Source organism: Hemitrygon akajei, chromosome 26 (genome assembly GCF_048418815.1).
Source record: "Hemitrygon akajei chromosome 26, sHemAka1.3, whole genome shotgun sequence".
Lineage (NCBI taxonomy): Eukaryota > Metazoa > Chordata > Chondrichthyes > Myliobatiformes > Dasyatidae > Hemitrygon > Hemitrygon akajei.
Window position 1 is genome coordinate 40914240 of NC_133149.1, and position 24538 is coordinate 40938777.

The following is a 24538-nucleotide window of genomic DNA, read 5'->3' on the forward strand; positions in this document are numbered from 1 at the left end:
TGAATTAGGACAGCTTGGAGAGATGTAGAAGCTTAGAAGTGAAGAGAACAGCAGGAACTATAACTCGACATAGATGTCAACAAGTTAAAGAACATTTGTCAGAAACTTAAATGAATTGACTTTATTTCTTACATCCTTCACATACATGAGGAGTAAAAATCCTTACGTTACGTATCCATCTAAATGTGCTATGTGCAATCACAGTAATTTATAATAAATAGAACAGTTAATGTAACATAGAAATACACTCAAATCAATGCGAGTTAATCAGTTTGATAGCCTGGTGGAAGAAGCTGTCCCGGAGCCTGTTGGTCCTGGCTTTTATACTGCGGTACTGTTTCCCGGATGGTAGCAGCTGGAATAGATTGTGATTGTGGTGACTTGGGTCCCCAGTGATCCTTCGGGCCTTTTTTACACACCTGTCTTTGTAAATATCCTGAATCATGGGAAGAAAAGAGAAATAGATGAGAATTTAGTATAAAAATTTGTGACAGCTCAGAACTTTTTGGCTTTTGAGGCTAAAAAAAAATCAACCAACCCCAAGAGATATTCACTGGCCCAATGTTTTTCTTCCATCTGGGTTGCCAAATTTCAATTTCACTTATCTCTTGATCTCAGATTTTCTGGATCTGCAGTATTTTTATCTCTGCCGAATTAGGTAAGGCACAATGTGGCTAAAAGAGAATGATCATGTTTAAGGGATGCCTAAATGTGAATTAAAATAATCAATATGTTGATTTACAGTACTGTGCAAAAGTCTCAAGAGTGTGTGTGTGTGTATAAATATTTCTGTGTATGTATACATAAAAGCTAAGATCTTCGCACAGTACTGTATTTGTCAACGAGGTGTGGAGAGCGAGTTTGTAAACCTGGTGGGAACAAAGGATGTCGAAGATAGTGAGGGTGGAGTGCCTTGGGAGGGGTGTGGGACAAGTGGCAGAAAAGGAGTGCCAGGGGCAGGTGCAGACACATCCAGCCCTGGCACACCAGGCAAGGTCATTTGATTCCAAACAATTGTTTGATTAATCATTACAGAATGTCTCTCTGGTGTTTCACGCTCCCGCCCCTCTCCCTTCCCCTTTTCCCAACCATGATTTCCCTCTCCCTACCCCTTTTCCCAACGATGATTTCCCTCTCCCTACCCCTTTTCCACTCTCAGTCCACGATAGAGACCCATGTCAGGATCAGGTTTATCATCATTCACATCTGTCATGAAATTTGTGTTTTTTTTTTGCTGCAGCAGTAATACAGTGCAATACATACAAACGGTTTGTAAAATTACTACAGTATTATGCAAAAGTCGTACGCACCCTAGCTATATATACAGTATGTGCTTAAGACTTTTGCACAGTAGTGTAAGTTTTGAATTAAAATCATCAACATGATTTTAAAAATTGAAATGAGGTGGGAGTAACAATTTCACTGTTGGACAATTATTTTCAGGTTAATCAGAATGCCTACAAATGAAATAGATTGGAAATTAGATCATAAAGCCCTGTAGTTTAATCAATGCAATCAAGTTCAAAGTAAATTTATTATCAAAGTACATAAATGTCACCACATACTACCCTGAGGTTCATTTTCTTGTGGGCATACTCAATAAATCCATAATAGAAAAATAACTATAATGGAATCAATGTAAGATTGCACCAACAAGGTCAATGAGTGCTATTGTTCATGAAGGTCATTTTTATCTGGAAATGAAATGGTCCAAGAGAAGAGGATCAGCTTCTAAATTGACAGATATATATTGACTTGAAGAAGGGTCTTGGCCCGAAGAACCAGTTTATTCATTTCCATAAAACCATAAGAGATGGGACAGAATTAAGCCATTTGGCCCAGCGAGTGCTCCACCCTTTCATCATAGCTGATCCCTTTCCCTTTCAACCCCATTCTCCTGCCTTCTCCCCATAACCTTTCATGTCCTGACTGATCAAGAGCCCATCAAACTCTGTCTTAAAAATACTCAGTGATTTGGCCTCCACAGCTGTCTGTGGCAACAAATTCCACAGATTCACCACCCTCTGGCTAATGAAATTCCTCCTCATCTCCATTCTAAAAGGGTGCCCCTCCATTTTGAGGCTGAGTCCTCTGGCATGAGACTCCCCCACCAAAGGAAATATCCTCTCCACATCAACTCTATCTAGGCCTTTCAACTTTTGATAGGTTTCAATGAGATCCCTCTCATTCTTCTAAATTCCAGTGAGTAAAGGCCCAGAGCCATCAACTGCTCCTCATATGATGAGTCTTTTAATTCCCGGAATCATTCTCATGAACTTTTTCTAAACCCTCTCCAAAGCAAAGCACATCCTTTCTTAGATAAGGAACCCAAAACTGCTCACAATACTCCATGTGAGGCTTCAGCAGTACTTTTATAAAGCCTCAGCATTACATTCTTGCTTTTCTATACCAGTCTTCTCAAAATGAATGCTAGCACTGCATTTGCCTTTGTCACCACCGACTCAATCTTTAGGGAAGCCTGCACGAGAACACTTTGCACCTTGGATTTTTGAATTTTCTCCCTGCTTTTATTTCTTCTTTGCCATTCTCCTAATCTGTCTAAGTCCTTCTGTAGCCTCTCTATTTCCTCAACACTACCTGCCCCATCACTTATCTTTGCATCACCCACAAGCTTGGCCACAAAGCTATTAATTCCATCATCCAAATCATTGACATACAATGTAAACAAAAGCGGTCCCAATACTGACCCCTGAGGTACACCAGTAGTCAGCGACAGTCAACCACAAAAGGCTCTTTTTATTCCCAATCTTTGCCTCCTGTTAATTAGCCAATGCTCTATCCATGCTAGTATCTTTCCTGCAATACAATGTGCAGTTAGCCTGTTAAGCAGCCTCATGTGTGGCACCTTGTCAAAGGCCTTCTGAAAATCCAAGTACACAACATCAACCAATTCTCCATTGTCTATCCTGCTTGTTATTTCTTCAAAGTATTCCAACAGATTTGTCAGGCAAGATTTTCTCTCAAAGAAACCATGCCTATTTTATCATGTGCCTGCAAGTACCTTGAAACCTCATCCTTAACAATGACTCTAACATGTTTTAAACCACTGAAGTCAGACTAACTGGCCTCTAATTTCCTTTCTGCCTCCTCCCTTTTTGAAGAGTGGAGCAACATTTGAAAAATTTCAGTCCTCCAGAACCATGCCAGAATCAATTGATTCTTGAAAGATCATTACCAATGCCTCTACAATCTTTTCATCCACCTTTCAGAATCCCGGGGTGTAGACCATCTGGTCCAGGTGGCTTATTTATTTTCAGACCTTTCAGCTTCCCAAGAACCTTTCCTCTAGTAACGGCAACTTCACACACACTTCATGACCCCTGACACCTGGAACTTCCACCATATTGCTAGTGTCTTGCACAGTGAAGACTGATGCAAAATACTTACTCAGTTCGTCGGTAATTCCCTTGTCCCCCATTTCTGCCTCTCAAGCATCATCTTCCAGTGGTCCGCTATCCACTTTCGCCTCCCTTTTACTCTTTATATAATTGAAAAAAAAGTTTGGTATCCTCTTTCATATTATTGGCTAGCTTAACTTCATGTTTCATCTTTTATCCCTTATGGATTGTTAGTTGCCGCCTACTAGTTTTAAAAAGCTTCCCAATCCTCTAACTTCCCACGAATTTTTGCCCTTTCTTTGCTGTTATGTTCCACAGATGCTGCCTGCTGGATTTCCAGGTTCGGCAGAATCTCTCGTGTTCACATATTGACAGCTCCGCCAGCGGATAGTACGCATGTGCGAGGTACTTACCGTTGAAGGGTGTTGTTGCTGTGCACGTTTGTGAACTTGCTGCTCAGTGCGCGTGTATTTGAGTCCGTGCACGAGGTGCTTGCGCGGTTAAAGTCTCAGTATCAACTAATAACTGAAAGAAAGGCAGATAGTGAGTTGACGGCAGGTATGAAAGTCAGAACAAGTTTGTCCTCTCCAGAACTAGACTAGAGGTAATATTGCTATGGAGTGTGCCTTGACACATATTGGACCCTTGGGCTTTCAAGCTTTCTTACTATTTTATCTTTGATTCGCCTTCTATATTTCTTTGTTATTTTACAATCCTATAAGAACAGCACTCCTGGGAATGTTCCTCCGTTGTGGCTTGTGCCTCGTTTGGTAGCGGTGCTTGGTGCTCCTTTCCCTTTTATCTCTGGTCCCCCAAAGTTTCTTCAGGAGTCTTGTCTCTACGAGTTTTTGTGTACAAACCCCTCCCCTCCTCCATGCAATGGGCTTAGCAAAAGTGGCCCAAATGACTTCCACCACAAGTATTGTGAAACCTGGGTGCTGATTCATCAGGGCCAAGAGTGCTATAGAGTCTTGAATGCTCATAGGTACATAAATGCCACTTCCTCAAACTTCAAGGAAGACTGTCCGGTGCAAAAGGAGGGAAGGTTGGGCATGGGGTTAACAACCCCATCTTGTAAAAACCCAGAGCTACAGAAACACCAACAGAAGCTCTAAAGACCTCATTCCTCAGAAGGTTTTTGTCTAGTGTGTGGTGAAAGCAGGAGCCACAGGGCTGATCGAACATCTGCTGTGAACTTTTCGTATTTGCATGGTTTGTTGTCTTTTGCGACATGACACATGATGATGTTGTCTTCTACACACTGGTTGAACGCCCAAGTTGGTGCAGTCATTCATTGGTTCAGTGAAAATTATTATTCTATGGATTTACTGAGTATGCCTGCAAGACAATGAATCTCGGTGTTGTATATAATGGCATATGTGTACTTGGATAATAAATTCACTTTGAATGTTGAACCTGGTGTGAAACCCTGGTCTCTGGTGCTCTTAAAACAATGATGGCTTTGTTGCTGCATGGTTTCCTAAGACATAGGAGGAGATGCACCCTGGTTAGCATAATGAGGGTGGTCTGTTGCTGAGCACGGACAATGACTGCTCTACATGTTATGAACTGGCCCAAACCTGTGGTCTTCCTCATTAGCTGTTATTGGAAAATGATGTTAACTTCCACGTCTCCTTCTCTATTCCCTCTAGCTGGGAGATTTCTCTAAGCTAACAAACTCAACAGTGGCCACTGGCCATTGAACTTGTAATCTTCAAAACTCCTCGTCCAACAAGAAGGAGGCAGGAATTCCTAGCACAACTTCTTCTGAAGCCCATTACCCCTACAGGGGGATAGGCCACCAACAACAGCTCACCAGAGTACTCTATCCAGCCTGTTTTCGCCACACAACTTCTAGTCAAAAACCTTCCAAGGAATGAGGTCTTTAGAGCTTCTGTTGGTGTTTCTGTAGCTCTGGGTTTTTACGAGATGGGGTTGTTAACCCCATGCCCAACCTTCCTCCTTTTGCACCCAACATGGGACTGTCTATGGTGGAATTCTGGCATAACTTGCATTTGATCAATACATAAATCATAATAACCCCTTTTATAGCCAGCTGGTGCTGTAGTGGCATCTGCACTGGACTTCAAGGTGAGTTGTCCCCGGTTCAAATCCGACTGGTTCCTTGCATGCTTTCCATCTGTGCTGAGTTGAGTGTCAAGCTAGCAACTTGACCTCGTAAGAAAACAGATAAAAATGCTAAAGCAACTGCAAAGTTGCCGCCCGATGCACCACGAGGCGCGGAAAGGAACAACAATAACAATGGCTCCTTATTACTGGGAATGCGATTTGTGTGCTAAGTGATGTATCGTTATACATCCCTCCATCTATTATCCATTCTCTTCGCATCTTTGTGCAGTATATTTATACATTTTTCCCTCTTAATGATGCTAAAGAACGGTTTTAGCCTCGCCATTATTTGCCTGTCAGGTTTTGATTTTTACATAATCTAAAACAGAATTTGAATTTTCATTCTGACATTGTGAAACAGAATTGTACCATGAGACTGAAACTTGAAATTTTGCAGCTAATAGTAGTACTCAGTTATAATTATAGTAATTCCTTGGACCAAATAGTGTATTTTAAATGCTGTAATATCTAATAGCTTTTGTGATTTATAATTTAACAAAGAGTCTTACAACAGAATACAGAAAAATTGAGTGTATATGTGTGAGCTATCATCCTGGTCACTAATTTTGCATATATTATAATACTTAAAGCAGATTCAATGAAAAACATGTTTGTCCATTGCAAACTCTGTATTTGCTCTATTATTTGCAACATATGATGAAAAAGGTAAAGTTACAAGTGGTTAAACATGAAAGTATCAGATGTTATTTGTACCACTGAAATAGTAATAATAGGAAAATGTTTCATCTCATTTAGAGTCAGATGTCAGCAGTGCCAATCAAAATTTCTGATACTCAAGAGGCAAAACATAGAAAAGAAATGGAGGTATGCAAGTCTGACTATTATGTAACTTTGACCTAGGTTTTTGGCTTGCTGAGCCTTTGTGAAATATTGATGGGATTTTCATAAACCATGAACAATTTATTGCATCTTAAAAACAAAGAATATGATCAAATCATTTAAGTTACTTGTAAATCAGTATCTCCAAGTGTCCATCATTTGGCCATCATGTTCAGCCTAATTACACTTTCTACCACCAGGCTCATAGCAATGCAAGTCACCCCTCTTTATGAACACATCCATGTGTTGTTTCCATGTGGTAGCTTTTACTGCCTCTACCATCACTGAGGCAGTAAATTCCAGATATTCTCTGTTTGAAACTATTTTGCCTCATCTACCAATTGCATTAAACCCATGAACATTTTTGACTTGATGCAGAAACACACCATTCTTTCAGCACATGCTATTTGATGATCTCCTGAACAGATACTTCTGCTAGGTGTTGCAGATAAAAATCCACCTGAACAACTTCTGCAATAAATGAAATGGTATAATGTACTTGTGTAAAGGGCCAACATTTGGCCTTCCCTTATTGGTATTGACAATCAATTAAGTAAAAAGCGTTCTAAATGCTGTAAATTCTAAAGCATTTCAGTTTTTTTCTCCAAAATCAATTCTGGACTTCTGTCTTTAATTTTATAGTGGATTAGGCTTCAAGAAAGAATACTGTTGCCCCATCATTCTAGTGAAATAATTTATTTTTTTCTGGAAGCAAGTTTCCAAGTTACCATTGTTTGAATAACTGCTAATGAGATTATCTTTGTATTAGTTTTTCTTTGTATTACTTTAATGCAGAAGCAGTAAGTACACAATTAGGCTGATATTTCAAGGGAAATAGGTGAGGTTATAAATTAATGCTTCTTGTCTAAATTATTTGGTCATGGAAGCAAGGGAACTTAATTTTCAAAAGGCTTTTGACAAGGTCCCACACAGGGGATTTGTGTGCAAACTTAAAGCACACGGTATTGGGGATATGGTATTGATGTGGATAGAGAATTGGTTGGCAGACAGGAAGCAAAGAGTGGGGGTAAATGGGACCTTTTCAGAATGGCAGGCAGTGACTAGTGGGGTACCGCAAGGCTCAGTGCTGGGACCCCAGTTGTTTACAATATATATTAATGATTTAGACGAGGGAATTAAATGCAGCATCTCCAAGTCTGTGGATGACACGAAGCTGGGCGGCGGTGTTAGCTGTGAGGAGGATGCTAAGAGGATGCAGGGTGACTTGGATAGGTTAGGTGAGTGGGCAAATTCATGGCAGATGCAATTTAATGTGGATAAATGTGAGGCTATCCACTTTGGTTGCAAGAACAGGAAAACAGATTATTATCTGAACGGTGGCCGATTAGGAAAAGGGGAGGTGCAACAAGACCTGGGTGTCATTGTACACCAGTCATTGAAGGTGGGCATGCAGGTACAGCAGGCGGTGAAAAAAGCAAATGGTATGTTGGCATTCATAGCAAAAGGATTTGAGTACAGGAGCAAGGAGGTTCTACTGCAGTTGTACAAGGCCTTGGTGAGACTGCACCTAGAATATTGTGTGCAGTTTTGGTCCCCTAATCTGAGGAAAGACATTCTTGCCATAGAGGGAGTACAGAGAAGGTTCACCAGATTGATTCCTGGGATGGCAGGACTTTCATATAAAGAAAGACTGGATCGACTAGGCTTATACTCACTAGAATTTAGAAGATTGAGGGGGGACCTTATTGAAACGTATAAAATTCTAAAGGGATTGGACAGGCTAGATGCAGGAAGATTGCTTCCGATGTTGGGGAAGTCCAGAACGAGTGGTCACAGTTTAAGGATAAAGGGGAAGCCTTTTAGGACCGAGATGAGGAAAAACTTCTTCACACAGAGAGTGGTGAATCTGTGGAATTCTCTGCCACAGGAAACAGTTGAGGCCAGTTCATTGACTATATTTAAGAGGAAGTTAGATATGGCCCTTGTGGCTAAAGGGATCGGGGGTATGGAGAGGAAGCAGGTACAGGGTTTTGAGTTGGATAATCAGCCATGATCATACTGAATGGCGGTGCAGGCTCAAAGGGCTGAATGGCCTACTCCTGCACCTATTTTCTATGTTTAAGAATGTCAGGGTAGTGTAGTGGTTAGTGCAATGCTATTACAATTCTGCCACTGTCTGTAAGGAGTTTGCATGTTCTCCCCATGACTACTTGGGCTTCCTCTGGGTGCTCCAGTTTCCACCCACATTGAATGGAATGGGTTCATTGGGCCAGAAGGGCCAGATACCATGCTGTATCTCTAAATAAATAAGATAAACTTGGAAGATAACAGTGATGTCCTGAAAAACCAACATTATGAAAGAAGAATCTTGGGGCCTGACCAAGTGTATCCTTGGACATTGTGCAAAGCATGGGAAGAAATTGCTGGAGCCCTGGCCAAGATTTTTGTATCTTGAGGGCTTGAATTATAAGGAGAGATTGGATGGGCTGGGACTACTTTCCCTGGAGTGAAGGAGGCTGAGATGTGACCTTAGAATTTTATAAAATCTTGAGGGACATAGATAAGGAGAATGTTCACAGTCATTTTACTAGGGAAGCAGAGTTTAAAACTAAAGGGCATTGGTTTAAGTTGAGAGGGGGAAGATTTAGAGGAGACCCGAGGCTGAGTCAAAGGTCTTGTTTTATGCTGAGAGCAAGGGCTTCATATACAATTCAACTATAAGTTACCAATGAGGTCATATGATTCTAATCCGTGATGATGTTTCCTTTTTACCGCATTCCCTCTTTGAGATCGGCAAGTTGCTGAAGTATTTGTTAAGCATATTTTAATTTCTTAAATGCCAATTATTTTCATCTGCACAAAATCCTACACAACTGTCTATCCTGCAAGCTATCTGCTTGTCCTGATAATTTTTTCCAATCTTCCCTCCTATCCCCAACCACTGTAAGTACCCAGGAGTAAATGTATCACACTCTCAGGATTTTTGTTTTAGAAGTTAAATTCCATTAAATATGTGGGAAAATGTTTGGATGAAAGTTTGAAACACATTAACTGTGAAGCTCACCTGGCTGCTCGTTCCTTCAGTAATTGGAGACCATAGAAAGGATGATATATTAATTAATCAAAAGAGCTAGAACTGTAGCTGTTATTCTCTTGCTTTTAAAATTTGATCTTACAGAGAAGTAAACAAGCTACTTTTGCTTCCTTCCTATCCCGAATGAACCCAAAAAATTGATTTTTTAAAAATCAATTTTTTATAAGTTTCTGCAATGCAACAACATAAAAACAGTTTTTAAAAAAAGGTTTATACAGTGCGAAACAAATGTATCAAATGTACAGTTCATAACAGTTAAGGAAAAGCACCCATAGAATTGTATAAAGTTAGTTACCACCCCACTCTCCCACTACCCAATTCCAAGTCAACCTTACAATATATAAAAAAGTTGATCAGTACTTTTATCACCATAGAGCTGTATTTATAAAAAGAAGGTATATTGCCTATTACCTGAGCTATAATATGTTTACACATAAAAAAAACGTAAATCTTAACTGAAAGAAGCTGGAAGTAAGAGATGTAAATGCAAATTAGTCCCTGTTGCGACAAGTGTAAAGGGGGCAAGGCTTCCCTTATTCATATGTATTGGGCTTGTCCTAGCTTGGAGAAATTCTGGAGAGATGTCTTTTTAACTTTATCCCATATACTTAATTGCTACTTGGAACCTAACAGTCTGCTCTTTTCAGCACCTCCAGAGAAGTTGACACGCAACTGAGTCTGACTAAACATCATACATTGTCTTTTGCCTCTCTTTTGGCCAGACATGCAGTCCTTCTTAGGTGGAGAAATGTTGCCCCACCCACTCATGCTCAATGGCTCAGAGACATTATGTCCTGCTTAGACTTTGAAAAGATTTATTATTCACTTCTTAATTTGGACATAAAGTTCCAAAAGGTGTAGGGACCTTTTCTTGAATACTTCCATAATTCCCGTTTAGATTAAGGGTTCAAAAAATGGATTTTAATATAAAGGAAAAATAACAAGAATGTTTGAGTTATGATTTCATTCCACAAAATCTGTTGCCAGGAGTGCAGTCCTAATTAGTGACTTTGATTTACATGTGAATTTTGTTCATCTAGAAATACAGTATGTACCCAAATGTTGAATGTTTGCCAAAAAAAATTAGTGTTATACCAGCGTTTCTCTCCAATCAAAATGCATTTTCTTTTGATATTCTAGCATTTGTTCATGTTGGTGAAATTCCATGTCAAGTTGTGCAATCTCATTGGCTGTTAAAATAAGTGAAGATTATTAGCTATGCAAAACCTTTTACTACTGCCTTAGAATTGTGACTAAGTATGATGCAGAATTTGAGGTTTTGATGCATGCCTATGTCTCTTATATAATCACAGAATGAATATACTGAAACAACTGTTCAGTCCGAACAGCTTGTAGCCTTGGCTTCTATTTCAGATGGAGAAGGTTTCTCTTCTAATTCAGGATCAGTGGAAAAACTCATGCATGGTAATGATATACAAATAACCATTTAACTTTATTTGTAACTCTCAATGTATTCCACTACTTTTTGGTTTCTAAAAATACATTGTTAAAACTTCATGTTAGCACATAACTTTGGCCAGAATACAAAACTCGTGGATGCAGCAACAATTTATTCCTATAGTACTCTATAATGGAATAAAATCTTGATTCAATCAAACATTGTCTCTGAATTGATATTTTAGTGTAGATGGGGGGGTGGTGTTTAAAGGTTGTCATATAAGAGAAAAGAACAGAAAATAGGTTCATACCGTAAGAGATAGCAGCAGAACTAGGCCATTTGCCCCATTGAGTCTGCTCTACCATTTCATGATGGCTGATCCATTTCCCCTCTCAACCCTATTCTCCTAACTTCTCCATGTAACCTTTCATGCCCTGACTAATCAAAAACCTATCAACTTCTACCTTAAATACACCCAGTGACCTGGCCTTTACAGCCATCTGTGGCAATGAATTCCACAGATTCACCACCCTCTGGCTATAGAAATTCTTCTTCAACTCTGTTCTAAATGGATGTCCATCAATTCTGAGGTTGTGCCCTCTGGTCCAAGGCTCCCCACTATAGGAAACATTCTCTCCACATCCACTCTACCTAGGCCTTTCAACATTCGATAAGTTTCAGTGAGATCCCCTCTCATTGCTACCATTGAAGTTCCCACCTACTCAAATGGGCAACCATTATACCAGTGCCCAACAAGAGCAGGGTAAGCTGCCTTAGTGACTATCATCCAAGAGCACTCATCTATGGCACCTAGAGTATTGTGTGCAGTTTTGGTCCCCTAATCTGAGGAAAGACATTCTTGCCATAGAGGGAGTACAAAGAAGGTTCACCAGATTGATTCTTGGGATGGCAGGACTTTCATATGAAGAAAGACTGGATTGACTAGGCTTATACTCACTAGAATTTAGAAGATTGAGGGGGGACCTTATTGAAACGTATAAAATTCTAAAGGGATTGGACAGGCTAGATGCAGGAAGATTGTTTCTGATGTTGGGGGAGTCCAGAACGAGTGGTCACAGTTTAAGGATAAGGGGGAAGCCTTTTAGGACCGAGATGAGGAAAAACTTCTTCACACAGAGAGTGGTGAATCTGTGGAATTCTCTGCCACAGGAAACAGTTGAGGCCGGTTCATTGGTTATATTTAAGAGGAAGTTAGATATGGCCCTTGTGGCTAAGGGGATCAGGGGGTATGGAGAGAAAGCAGGTACAGGGTTCTGAGTTGGATGATCAGCCATGATCATACTGAATGGCGGTGCAGGCTCGTAGGGCCGAATGACCTACTCCTGCACCTATTTTCTATGTTTCTATGGTGATTAGATGTTTTGAGAGATTGATTATGGCTAGAACTAACTCCTGTATCAGCTAGGACCTGGACCCAGTGCAATTTGCCTACCACCACAATAAATGGATGCGAACTCATTGGCTCTTTATGCAGCCTAGGATCACCTGGACAATATAAATACCTATGCCAGGATGCTGTTTATTGACTGCAGCTCAGTGTTTAAACCACGAGTGTGTGGCTAGATGCAGCTCAAATGCCAACTATAAATTTGCTGACAATACAACTATTGTTGGCAGAATTTCAGATATAACATAGAATAGTACAGCACAGTACAGGCCCTTTGGCCCACAATGTTGTGCTGACCCTTAAACCCTACCTCCCATATAACCGCACACCTTAAATTCCTCCATATACCTGTCTAGTAGTCTTTTAAATTTCACTAGTGTATCTGCCTCCACCACTGATTCAGGCAATGCATTCTACGCACCAACCACTCTCTGAGTAAATAAACCTTCCTCTAATATCCCCCTTGAACTTCCCACCCCTTACTTTAAAGCCATGTCCTCTTGTATTGAGCAGTGGTACCCTGGGGATGAGGCGCTGGCTGTCCACTCTATTTATCCCTCTTAATATCTTGTATACCTCTATCATGTCTCCTCTCATCCTCCTTCTCTCCAAAGAGTAAAGCCCTAGCTCCCTTAATCTCTGATCATAATGCATACTCTCTAAACCAGGCAGCATCCTGGTAAATCTCCTCTGTACCATTTCCAATGCTTCCACATCCTTCCTATAGTGAGGTGACCAGAAATGGACACAGTACTCCAAGTGTGGCCAAATCAGAGTTTTATAAAGCTGCATCATTACCTCGCGACTCTTAAACTCTATCCCTCGACTTATGAAAGCTAACACCCCATAAGCTTTCTTAACTACCCTATCTACCTGTGAGGCAACTTTCAGTGATCTGTGGACATATACCCCCAGATCCCTCTGCTCCTACACACTACCAAGTATCCTACCCTCCCCTCCCCCTCCTACTTTCAAATCTCTTGGTATCTTTCCTTTCAGTTAGTCCTGACGAAGGGTCTTGGCCCGAAACGTCGACAGCGCTTCTCCCTATAGATGCTGCCTGGCCTGCTGTGTTCCACCAGCATTTTAGGATCCTGCCATTTACTTTGTACTTTGCCTTGGAGTTTGTCCTTCCAAAGTTTACCACCTCACACTTCTCTGGGTTGAACTCCATCTGCCACTTCTCAGCCCACCTCTGCATCCTATCAATGCCTCTCTGCAACCTTCAACAATCCTCTACACTATCCACAACACCACCAACCGTTGTGTCGTCTGCAAACTTGCCAACTCACCCTTCTACCCCCACATCCAGGTCATTAATAAAAATCACGAAAAGTAGAAGTCCCAGAACCAATCCTTGTGGGACACCACTAGTCACAACCCTCCAATCCAAATGTACTCCCTCCACCACGAACCTCTGTTTTCTGCAGGCAAACTTCCCTGGACCCCATGCCTTCTGACTTGCTGAATAAGCCTACCATGTGGAACCTTGTCAAATGCCTTACTAAAATCCATGTAGATCACATCCACTGCACTACCCTCATCTATATGCCTGGTCACCTCCTCAAAGAACTCTATCAGGCTTATTAGACGTGATCTGCCCTTCACAAAGCCATGCTGACTGTCCCTGATCAGACCATGATTCTCTAAATGCCCATAGATCCTATCTCTAAGAATCTTTTCCAACAGCTTTCCCACCACAGACTCACTGGTCTATAATTACCTGGACTATCCCTACTACCATTTTTGAACAAGGGGACAACATTCGCCTCCCTCCAATCCTCCGGTACCATTCCCGTGAACAACGAGGACATAAAGATCCTAGCCAGAGGCTCAGCAATCTCTTCCCTCGCCTCGTGGAGCAGCCTGGGAAATATTCCATCAGGTCCCAGGGACTTATCCATCCTAATGTATTTTAACAACTCCAACACTTCCTCTCCCCTAATATCAACATGCTCCAGAACATCAACCTCACTGATATTGTCCTCACCATCATCAAGTTCCCTCTCATTGGTGAATACAGAAGAGAAGTATTCACTGAGGACCTCGCTCACTTCCACAGCCTCCAGGCACATCTTCCCACTTTTATCTCTAATCGGTCTTACCTTCACTCTTGTCATCCTTTTGTTCTTCACATAATTGAAGAATGCCTTGGGCTTTTCCTTTACTGTACTCGTCAAGCCTTCGCATGCCCCCTTCTTGCTCTCCTCAACCCCTTCTTAAGCTCCTTTCTTGCTACCCTATATTCCTCAATAGACCCATCTGATCCTTGCTTCCTAAACCTCATGTATGCTGCCTTCTTCCACCTGACTAGATTTTCCACCTCACTTGTCACCCATGGTTCCTTCACCTTACCATTCTTTATCTTCCTCACCGGGACAAATTTATTCCTAACATCCTGCAAGATATCCCTAAACATCGACCACATGTCCATAGTACATTTCCCTGCAAAAACATCATCCCAATTCACACCCGCAAGTTCTAGCCTTATAGCCTCATAATTTGCCCTTCCCCAATTAAAAATTCTCCTGTCCTCTCTGATTCTATCCTTTTCCATGATAATGCTAAAGGTCAGGGAGCGGTGATCACTGTCCCCCAGATGCTCACCCACTGACAGATCTGTGACCTGACCTGGTTCTTTACCTAATACTAGATCTAGTATGGCATCCCCCCTAGTCGGCCTGTCAACATATTGTGGCAGGAATCTGTCCTGGACACACTTACCAAACTCTGCCCCGTCTAAACCATTGGAACTAATCAGGTGCCAATCAATATTAGGGAAGTTAAAGTCACCCATGATAACAACCCTGTTATTTTTGCACCTTTCCAAAATCTGCCTCCCAATCTGCTCCTTGGTGTCTCTGTTGCTACCAGGGGTCCTACTGAATACTCCCAAAAGAGTAACTGCTCCCTTCCTGTTCCTGTCTTCCACCCATACTGACTCAAAAGAGAATCCTGCTACATTACATCTGTAGCTGTAATAGTATCCCTGACCAGTAATGCCACCCCTCCTCCCCTTCCCCCATCTCTATCCCTTTTAAAGCACTGAAATCCAGTAATATTGAGAATCCATTCCTGCCCTGGTGCCAGCTAAGTCTCTGTAATGGCCACTACATCATAATTCCATGTATGTATCCAAGCTCTCAGTTCATCACTTTTGTTCCTGATGCTTCTTGCATTGAAGTACACGCACATTAGCCCTTCTACCTTACTACCTTTACACCCTTTATTCTGCTTCCATTTCCTCAAAGCCTCTCTATATGTTAGATCTGGCTTTACTCCATGCACTTCTTCCACTGCTCTATCACTCCGGGTCCCATCCCCCTTGCAAATTAGTTTAAACCCTCCCGAACCATGCTAGCAAACCTAACTGCAAGGACATTGCTCCCCCTCGAGATCAGGTGCAACCCATACAATGTGTACAGGTCCCACCTTCCCCAGAAGATCCCAATGATCCAAAAATTTAAAACCCTGCCCCTTGCACCAACTCCTCAGCCACGCATTCAACTGCCATCTCCTCCAATTCTTACCATCAGGTGGTGAAGAGGGGGCCAAACAGGAGTGAGATATATCAGCTAGTTGAGTGGTGTCACAGCAACAACCTTGCACACAACATCAGTAAAAGAACTGATTGTGGACTTCAGAAAGGGTAAGATGAGGGAACACACTCCAGTCCTCATAGAGGGAGCAGAAGTGGAAAGAGTGAACAACTTCAAGTTCCTGGGTGTCAATATCTCTGAGGATCTATCCTGGACCCAACATACCAATGCAGCTACAAAAAAGATACAACAGCAGCTATATTTCATTTGGAGTTTCAGGAGGTTTGGTATGTCACCAAAAATACTCACATATTTCTACAGATGTACTGTGGAGGGCATTCTAGCTGGCCAAATCATGGGCATTATCCTCAATAGTATCCAGGACATCTACAAGGAGCGATGCCTCAAAATGGCGGCATCCATCATTAAGGACCCCTATCACCAAGGTCATGCCTTATTCTCATTGCTACCATCAGGAAGGAGGTATAGCAGCCTGAAGTCACACACACAATGATTCAGGAACAGCTTAATTCCCTCTGCCATCCAATTTCTGAATGGACATTGAACCCATGAACATAGCCTCACTACCTTTTTATTTCTATTATTGCACTACTTATTTAATTTAGCTATTCAATATATATGTACTTACTGTAATGCACATTTTTTCAATTACTAGGTATTGCAATGTACTGCTGCCACAAAGACAACAAATTTTACGACGTATGCCAGTGATATTCTGATTCAATCTTCTAAATTCCAACGGGTACAAGCCCAGAGCCATCAAATGCTCCATACAATATCCCTTTCATTCCTGGAATCATTCTCCAGAACCTCCTGTGAACCCTCTCCAATGTCAGTGCATCCTAGAAACTAGGCTCAAAACTACTCTCAATACTCAAGTGAGGACTCACCCCAGTACCTTATAACACCTCAGAATTACATCCTTGCTTTTATATTCTAGTCCCTCTTGAAATCAATGCTAACATTGCCTTTGCCTTCCTCACCACCGACTCAATCTGCACGTTAAGCTTTACGGAATCCTGCACAAGGACTCCCAAGCCCCTTTGCAATTTGGATTTTTGAGTTTCCTCTTCATTTAGAAAATAATCTACACTTTTATTTCTTCTACCAAAATGCATGACCATACACTTCCCGACACTATTCCATCTGCCAATTCTTTGCCCATTCTCCTAATCTGGTCCTTCTGCAGCCTCCCTGCTTCCTCAAGAGATCCTGCTCCTCCACTTATCTTCATATCATCTGCAAACTTGTCCACAAAGCTATCAATTCTGTCATCAGAATCATTGACATATAACGTAAAAAGAAGCAGTCCCAACACTGACCCCTGTGGAACATGACTAGTCACTAGCAACCAACCAGAAAAGGCACTGTTTGTTCCCACTCATTGCCTCCTACCAATCGGCAATGCTCTATCCATGCTATCCATCTTTCCTGTATTACCATGAGCTGTTATCTTGCTAGGCAGCCTCATGTACAGCAGCTTGTCAAAGTCCTTCTGAAAAATCCAAGTACACAACATCCCACTGATTCTCCTTTGTCTGTCCTGCTTGTTATTTCTTCGAAAAATTATAACAGGTTTGTCAGGCAAGATATTCCTTTGAGGAAAGCATGCTGTTTTTGGCCAACTTTATCACGTGCCTCCAAGTACCCTGAAACCACATGCTTAAAAATCAACTCCAACCACTGAGGTCAGGCTAACTGGCCTATAATTTGCTTTCTTCTGCCTCCCTCCTCCTTGAAGAGTGGAGTGACCTTTGCACTTTTTCAGTCCTCTGGAACCATGACAGAATCTAGTGATTCTTGAAAGATCATTACTAATGCCTCCACAATCTCTTCAGCAACCATTTTTCAGAACCCTGGGGTGTAGTCCATCTGGTCTAAGTGACTTGTCTACCTTCAGACATTTAAGGTTCCCAAGTACCTTCTCCCTAGTAATAGCAATTGCAATCTCTTTTGCCTCCTGATACTCCTGAACCTCCAGCATACCACTAGTGTCTTCCATAGTGAAGCTCCAGTGATCTGGTGCTGTGTGAAGTTTGCACTATGTCCCCACAGCCTCATGGATTTTCTCCAGCTCCTTCAGTTTCCTTCCACATCACCAAAACATGTGGATTGGTACACTAATTGGTCACTGTAAACTGTTCCTAGTGTGAGGTGAGTGGTAAAATCTTCGGAGAGTTGATGGGAATGTGGGGAAAATTGAATTATGTTGTATTGTTCTAAATGGATGGCTAACTGCCATTGTGGACTCAAATGGGCCAAATGGCTTGTTTCTGTGTTCTATGATTCTATGAAATGACTTGTCATCCAAAGGGCAACTACGTATTGCTGCATAAATCATATATTGCCATGTGAACATAATTTATTGACTGCTATCATGAATGTTTTCTAGTCTGTTTCTTCTGACAAGTTTACATTAATTAGAGAGCTCAGGACAGGCTGAGAAATATTGAAATCTGTAAATCCCTGAAATAGAGATGTCTGATTGAGAAATTATAAAGAATTATCTGTATGCCATCAACTTGATTATCAGTTAATCAGAGCTACTGTTTCAATGCAGTCTCTAAAACATAAATCATCTGAACCTATTTAAATTCAGTTGAATAGTTGAATTTGATCATTAGTACAAAACTTAAATTTACATGATGGACAGCATCATTTTCAAGTATAAAGCTGGTTAGCAAATTGTGTATCAAAGTCTTCTTCACATATTTAAGTCTCTGATTTGCCCTGATGGATAAATATCCAATATAGACTAATAAATAACTGGATAGAAACAATTAAATATGTACATCTACAAAAGACCAAAAAAAGATTCTTAACATTTTGTTGCAGCATTGCTTCTAAGTAATTCTAGGTTATCCATCTCAATCATTTCAGGGCTTACATTGTCCATGAGTCCCTATTCCCATTAAGTTTGTAATCACCACAATCTATTTCAGAATGTTATTACTGGAATGTCTTTCAGCTGTGAAAACACCTTATGAATAATTTTAATGATCTATCTGCAGAAATATTTGTACAAGAAATGTAACTGAAGTAATATTCACCCAGAGCTTGACACATCAGGTAGCATACCATTTGTCAATTTTATGTTAAATGTCCTTCAGTGAGAGAGAATACAATCATTTGAATAAAAAGATATCAGAAAGCAGAGGAAAAATCATATGGCATTTTATAAATGTGTTCCATTACAGATTGTGCTGAATTGTACTTGTATTCAGAATTTTTTTTACAAGTTATACTCTTTGTTTTCAACAGATGTCAATGAAGTAGTTAATATTCTATTATCCACATTTTCAGAAACTCTAAGGTAAATATTTTTCAATCAATATAAACATTAATTAATCATGCTATTCAAAGTCTAGTAAAATCTTTCTTGATACTTACATAAGTCAGAGAACAGCAGTGAATGCCAAGCATATTCAACAACTTAACACAATCCTGGAGGAAGCCAAGGCCATGGAACGATATCTGAAACAGAAGAAAGAAGCCCTCAGACATAAGCTTACCATGATTGCGAATGCTCTTCAAACAGATTGATTGTTTTCATTCTGCATGTAAAGTTTCCAAATTTATGCAATGTAAAGTTCTGTAATATTGAACATACTAAGAATTAGCTGAGACTGTCTAATTTCTGATTATAATTATTCTTTTGCATATTCTTTTGTATTATTTTTGTGCTTGGTAATCTCATGGGAGAAGGTAAGATTGAAAAGTTGTGTGCTCTGATGTTTCCCATAGGTATTTAATAACTGGGCTTAGAATATAGGAATTAATACCTATAACCCAGAAGATAATTCATGTGAATAATACAAGTTTAAACTATGATCTTTTTCATGACAAAATAAATCAGTACTGCACAAGCTTTCAGTTGTTTTCTTAAGTATGTATTTCCTATTTTAAATATGCTTTCTATTTTACTTAAATTTAACTTTAATATTACTCATGTTATCACGGTCTGGTCTGGAGATTCCATACTCTAGTTATTCAGTTTTTCCCTTGTTTTGTTGGGTGCCTTAATTGAGCCACCTGATTCTCGTTTTGGGCTGGCAACATAAATAGCTCTGAGGACCAGTGATCCCTTGCTGGACCGTTCCCGTCAGTAACCCCATCAGGAACCCGTCAGTAACTCACTCCAAGAGCTCGGCATAGAAACTTAACAGAAACTCACTCCAAGAAGCTCGGCAACAGAAACTCACTCCAAGAAGCTCGGCAACAGAAACTCACTCCAAGAAGGAGTCCCAGCTCCGAACCGCAAGGAGTCCCGGCTCTGAGCCGTAGGGGGGAGTCCTGGCTCCAAGCTGCAGGAGGAAGTCCCGGCACCTTTGCTTGTTGCCAGTGATGTAGTATTGTATTTTTTTCAAAAACACTGAGTGTGTAGCAATCTTTACTTGCCTTTCAATAAAATCTGCAATGTCAGTGAAAGTAACCTTACGATTGTGCCTTCTTTGCAGTTTATGGACCACCAATCTTCATTTTCCCCTAAGCTTATGGGCAATTTCTTTACAATAATCTTATTAATAAGCATGTCCAGTTCATGCATGTACTGCAATTCTTCCATGGCATTGCAACAGTATCTAAGATAAAAGACTGTAGTCTTCAAGAGCTTTCACATCTTCTGATTTAATATGTGACCAAGAAAAAGCCTTTTCCATGTAGATTGCAGTAATAGTTTGCTCATCACAAAATGTTCTGGTAGTAATACTTTAGCCTTTGGATATCCTTGCTCTGGGTTGGCTTGCTGGCAACCTTTGATAAGCTCTCTTGGGTAACCTTCAGTGAACTGTTCAAGAAAATAGAAATATTTGCCATAATCATCAGTCTTGCCTTCAATACTATTCTTGAAAGCCCTTAAAAATGAATGCTACTACAATGGGTTGCCATCGAAGATTTGAATCTCTGTTTTTGGCAGAGATGCAATGCATTGTTGTTGTACCACATACAAGTGTCACCATACTGTAAATTAATGTCCTCAGAAGCACCTTGTGCAATTGGATATGGCATAGGTTCAGAATGCCTCCATCATGCAGGCTGAGAGTGAACACCTTGAACTACCCCTTGGGGTCCAAACTCATTGCTCATAGTCATTTGAGGAACAAATGTATCCCCATTGACATTGAGTATGTTTGATTTTCTCTATGCCATGTCAACATAGGAATACACACCATAGAACTGTTCTGCTGGAGCACCGTTAGTACCCACAGCACTTGAAGCCTTCAGTGCTTTTGCTTTGGCCATCTTGGCTACAATTTCTTGCTGCAACTTAAGCTGCTCCATCTTTCTTCAAAGCTATTCTGCTTATTCTTCCAACACATTTATCCCTCAATATTTGTTGCCTTGCACATAACTAAATCATCCTCCATTTTAATGTGTCCCAAGGAGGTATCAGACACACGGGACTCTCTGCTAGCAATAGAACCTGCTGACTGCACGTTAGGTGCACTGTCTTCAGGATTATGTCATCCTGAAAATCATCAACTTTATACGTGGTCAAACCATGCCCTGTGACTTTATAAATATTTTCATTTACTCCAGCAACTTGACCTTCAACATTGCATGTTTGTTTCAGCTAATGTTCGCCCAACGAGAGGGCTGAACGCGTTGGACCTTGTTTACACAAACATCCCCACCCCCACATCGGTTACTCAGACCACATCTCTGTTATGCTAATTCCAGCATACAGACCGCTCGTCAGGTGCTCCAGACCAGTTCAGAAGCAGGTGAAAACCTGGCCAGCAGGCGCCATCTCTGCTCTTTTAGTCTGCTTTGAGCACACTGACTGGCACATGTTCAGGGAGGCTGCAACCGATGGCAACTCCACCAACTTCGAGGAGTACACGACATCAGTGACTAGCTACATCAGCAAGTGAATTGATGATGTCACTATGTCCAAGACCATTACTACACGTGCTAACCAGAAACCATGGATGACCGTGGAGGTGTGTGCGCTGCTGAGGACCCGTGACTCTGCCTTCAGAGCAGGCAACAAGGAAGCCCTAACAAAAGTGAGGGCCAAACTGGCCCAGGCCATCAGAGAGGCAAAGCGTGCACACGCCCAGCGAATCCACAGTCACTTCCAGGACAGCGGCGACACTTGGCGCGTGTGGAAGGGCATTCAGGACATCACCAACTACAGGACAACATCACCTGACTGTGCAGGTGATGCCTCCCTCCCAGATGCGCTGAACAACTTCTATGCTCGTTTTGAGTCAGAAAATGATGTGGCGGCGAGGAAGTCCACCCCTCCTCCAAATAACCAGGTGCTGTGTCTCACCGTGGCCAATGTGAGGAGAAACTCACAGAAGGCTGCTGGACCAGACAATATTCCTGGCAGAGTGCTTAGAGGATGTGCAGACCAGCTAGCAGGTGTTCTCACTGACATCTTCAACATCTCCCTGAGCAGCGCCGTCATTCCAACGTGCTTCAAGGCCACCACCATTGTCCCTGTGCCGAAGAAGTCTTCAGTGTCCTGCCTCAATGACTACCGTCCTGTTGCACTCACATCCATCATCATGAAGTGTTTCGAGAGGCTCGTCATGAGGCACATCAAGACACTGCTGCCCCCCTCACTGGACCCCCTACAGTTCGCATACCGTCCCAACCGTTCAACAGATGATGCCATTGCCATCACCCTACACCTGGCCCTAACCCACCTGGACAAAAAAGACATGTACGTTCGAATGCTGTTCATAGACTTCAGTTCAGCATTCAACACAATCGTTCCTCAGAAACAGATTGGAAAGCTGGGCCTACTGGGCCTGAACACCTCCCTCTGCAACTGGATCCCAGACTTCCTGACTGGGAGACCTCAGTCAGTCCAGATTGGAAGCAGCAACTCCAACATCATCACACTAAGCATAGGGGCCCGCCAGGGCTGTGTGCTCAGTCCACTGCTGTTCACTCTGCTGACCCACAACTGTGCTGCAACACACAGCTCGAACCACATCATCAAGTCTGCCAATGACATGACTGTGGTGGGTCTCATCAGCAAGAACAATGAGTCAGAATACAGAGAGGAGGTGCAGCAGCTAACGGACTGGTGCAGCCAACAACCTGTCTCTGAACATGAGCAAAACAAAAGAGATGGTTGTTGACTTCAGGGGGGCATGGAGCGACCACTCTCCACTGAACATTGATAGCTCCTCGGTAGGGATCGTTAAGAGCACCAAATTTTTGGTGTTCACCTGGCGGAGAACCTCACCTCGTCCTTCAACACCAGCTCCATAGCAAAGAAAGCCCAGCAGCATCTCTAATCTCTGCAAAGGCTGAGGAAAGTCCATCTGCTACCCCCCATCCTCATCACATTCTACAGAGGTTGTATTGAGAGTATCCTGAGCAGGTTTGCACTATCTCAGATTGTAAAACCCTGCAGCGGATAGTGAGGTCAGCTGAGAAGATCATCGTGGTCTCTCTTCCTGCCATTACAGACATTTACACTACACACTGCATCCGCAAAGCAAACAGCATTATGAAAGACCCCACGCACCCCTCATACAAACACTTCTCCCTCCTGCCATCTAAGAAAAGGCACCGAAGTTTTTGGGCTCTCACGACCAGAATATGTAACAGTTTCTTTCCTCAAGCCATCAGACTCCTCAATACCAAGAGTCTGGACTGACACCAACTTACTGCCCTCTACTGTGCCTGTTGTCTTGTTTATTATTTATTGTAATGCCTGCACTGTTTTGTGCACTTTATGCAGTCCTAGGTAGGTCTGTAGTCTAGTGTAGTTTTTTTCTGTGTTGTTTTTATGTATTTCAGTGTAGTTTTTGTATTGTTTCATGTAGCACCATGGTCCTGAAAAATGTCTTGTTCTTACTGTGTACTGTACCAGCAGTTATGGTCGAAATGACAATAAAAAGTGACTTGTTCGACCGCTGCTGTGACTGTATTAACAAAAGTCTGAATATTCACAAAGCTTTCGATTTGTCTCTGAGATAGGCATTAAAAACAACATGTTATGTTGCTTAGCAACATCTTCACGAAGGTTTGTCAAATTGTTCAAATGAGATTGCACTCACTAGACATTTTGCTTATATTGTTAGAAACTTCTAATTAACAACATTAAATCTTTAACCTTCTTAACAATTTTATTATATTCCTTTAAAACATTGTCAATTCTACTTACCAAAGCTTTCCCAGTAAGTTTAATTTTTCTTTTTGTCCTGACTTCAACGTCACTGCTTCCAGCTTGACTCATGTTGTTTTCCAAGTGCATGAACCAGACAAAATAACAGCATTCAATTCAGATGTTGGCAATCAAGATATTTCAGCATTTCAACAGAACCAAGTGCCAAACTCTTCGGCAAACACCCCAATATAGAGCTTACAGTCAGCAATGACCATTCCAAAATGTGTTCCAACACCAAACACACAGCATGAATCAACAACAGGTGGTTACTTGCCACAAGCTGCGGTGTCTCTAATTTTGTCAACACATCCTAATGCTGATGTTCATTTGGTATAACTGTCAAAATCTTTTATTGACAAAATATAGCAGCTATTTGAACAAACCAATGCCACTGCTGGCGACCACACGGGTAGTTATCTTGTATGAAGCGCTCTGCAACAAATTAAATAATAATGTTACAAAAAGTTAAAGAAATGTATCTGATCCTTTATTAGCAAGTAGCAAAACATGCAATCTTGAAGCAATGAAACTTATGAAACTAAAACTAGCGATATTAAGCGCACTTAAGCAAAATTAAATATAATTAAGTAATTTCAAATGTAATTAAGCAAAGTTAAGTAGTCAACAAAACATATGACACCCAACAGTACCCA

General features: G+C 41.4%; 1 protein-coding gene and 1 long non-coding RNA gene across 2 annotated transcripts in view; one reads left to right on the top strand and one right to left on the bottom strand.

Annotated features, from left to right (window-relative positions):
• The window catches only part of LOC140716917 (uncharacterized), a 27799-nt gene continuing 3261 nt past the window's right edge, over nucleotides 1–24538 (bottom strand). The window contains exons 2-5 of the long non-coding RNA XR_012096387.1: nucleotides 23883–24317; nucleotides 19142–19225; nucleotides 3773–3884; nucleotides 1–436 (exon numbers count right to left, since the gene is read on the bottom strand). This is a non-coding gene — a long non-coding RNA (uncharacterized lncRNA). The remainder of the gene's footprint in view (nucleotides 437–3772; nucleotides 3885–19141; nucleotides 19226–23882; nucleotides 24318–24538) is intronic.
• On the top strand, nucleotides 3719–20946 carry LOC140716916 (testis-expressed protein 12). Its single transcript, XM_073030013.1, has 5 exons — nucleotides 3719–3917; nucleotides 6246–6314; nucleotides 10698–10809; nucleotides 19013–19064; nucleotides 19147–20946. The coding sequence occupies exons 2-5, from the start codon at nucleotides 6252–6254 to the stop codon at nucleotides 19292–19294; spliced, it is 375 nt and encodes a 124-aa protein (XP_072886114.1). The 5' UTR covers nucleotides 3719–3917; nucleotides 6246–6251; the 3' UTR covers nucleotides 19295–20946.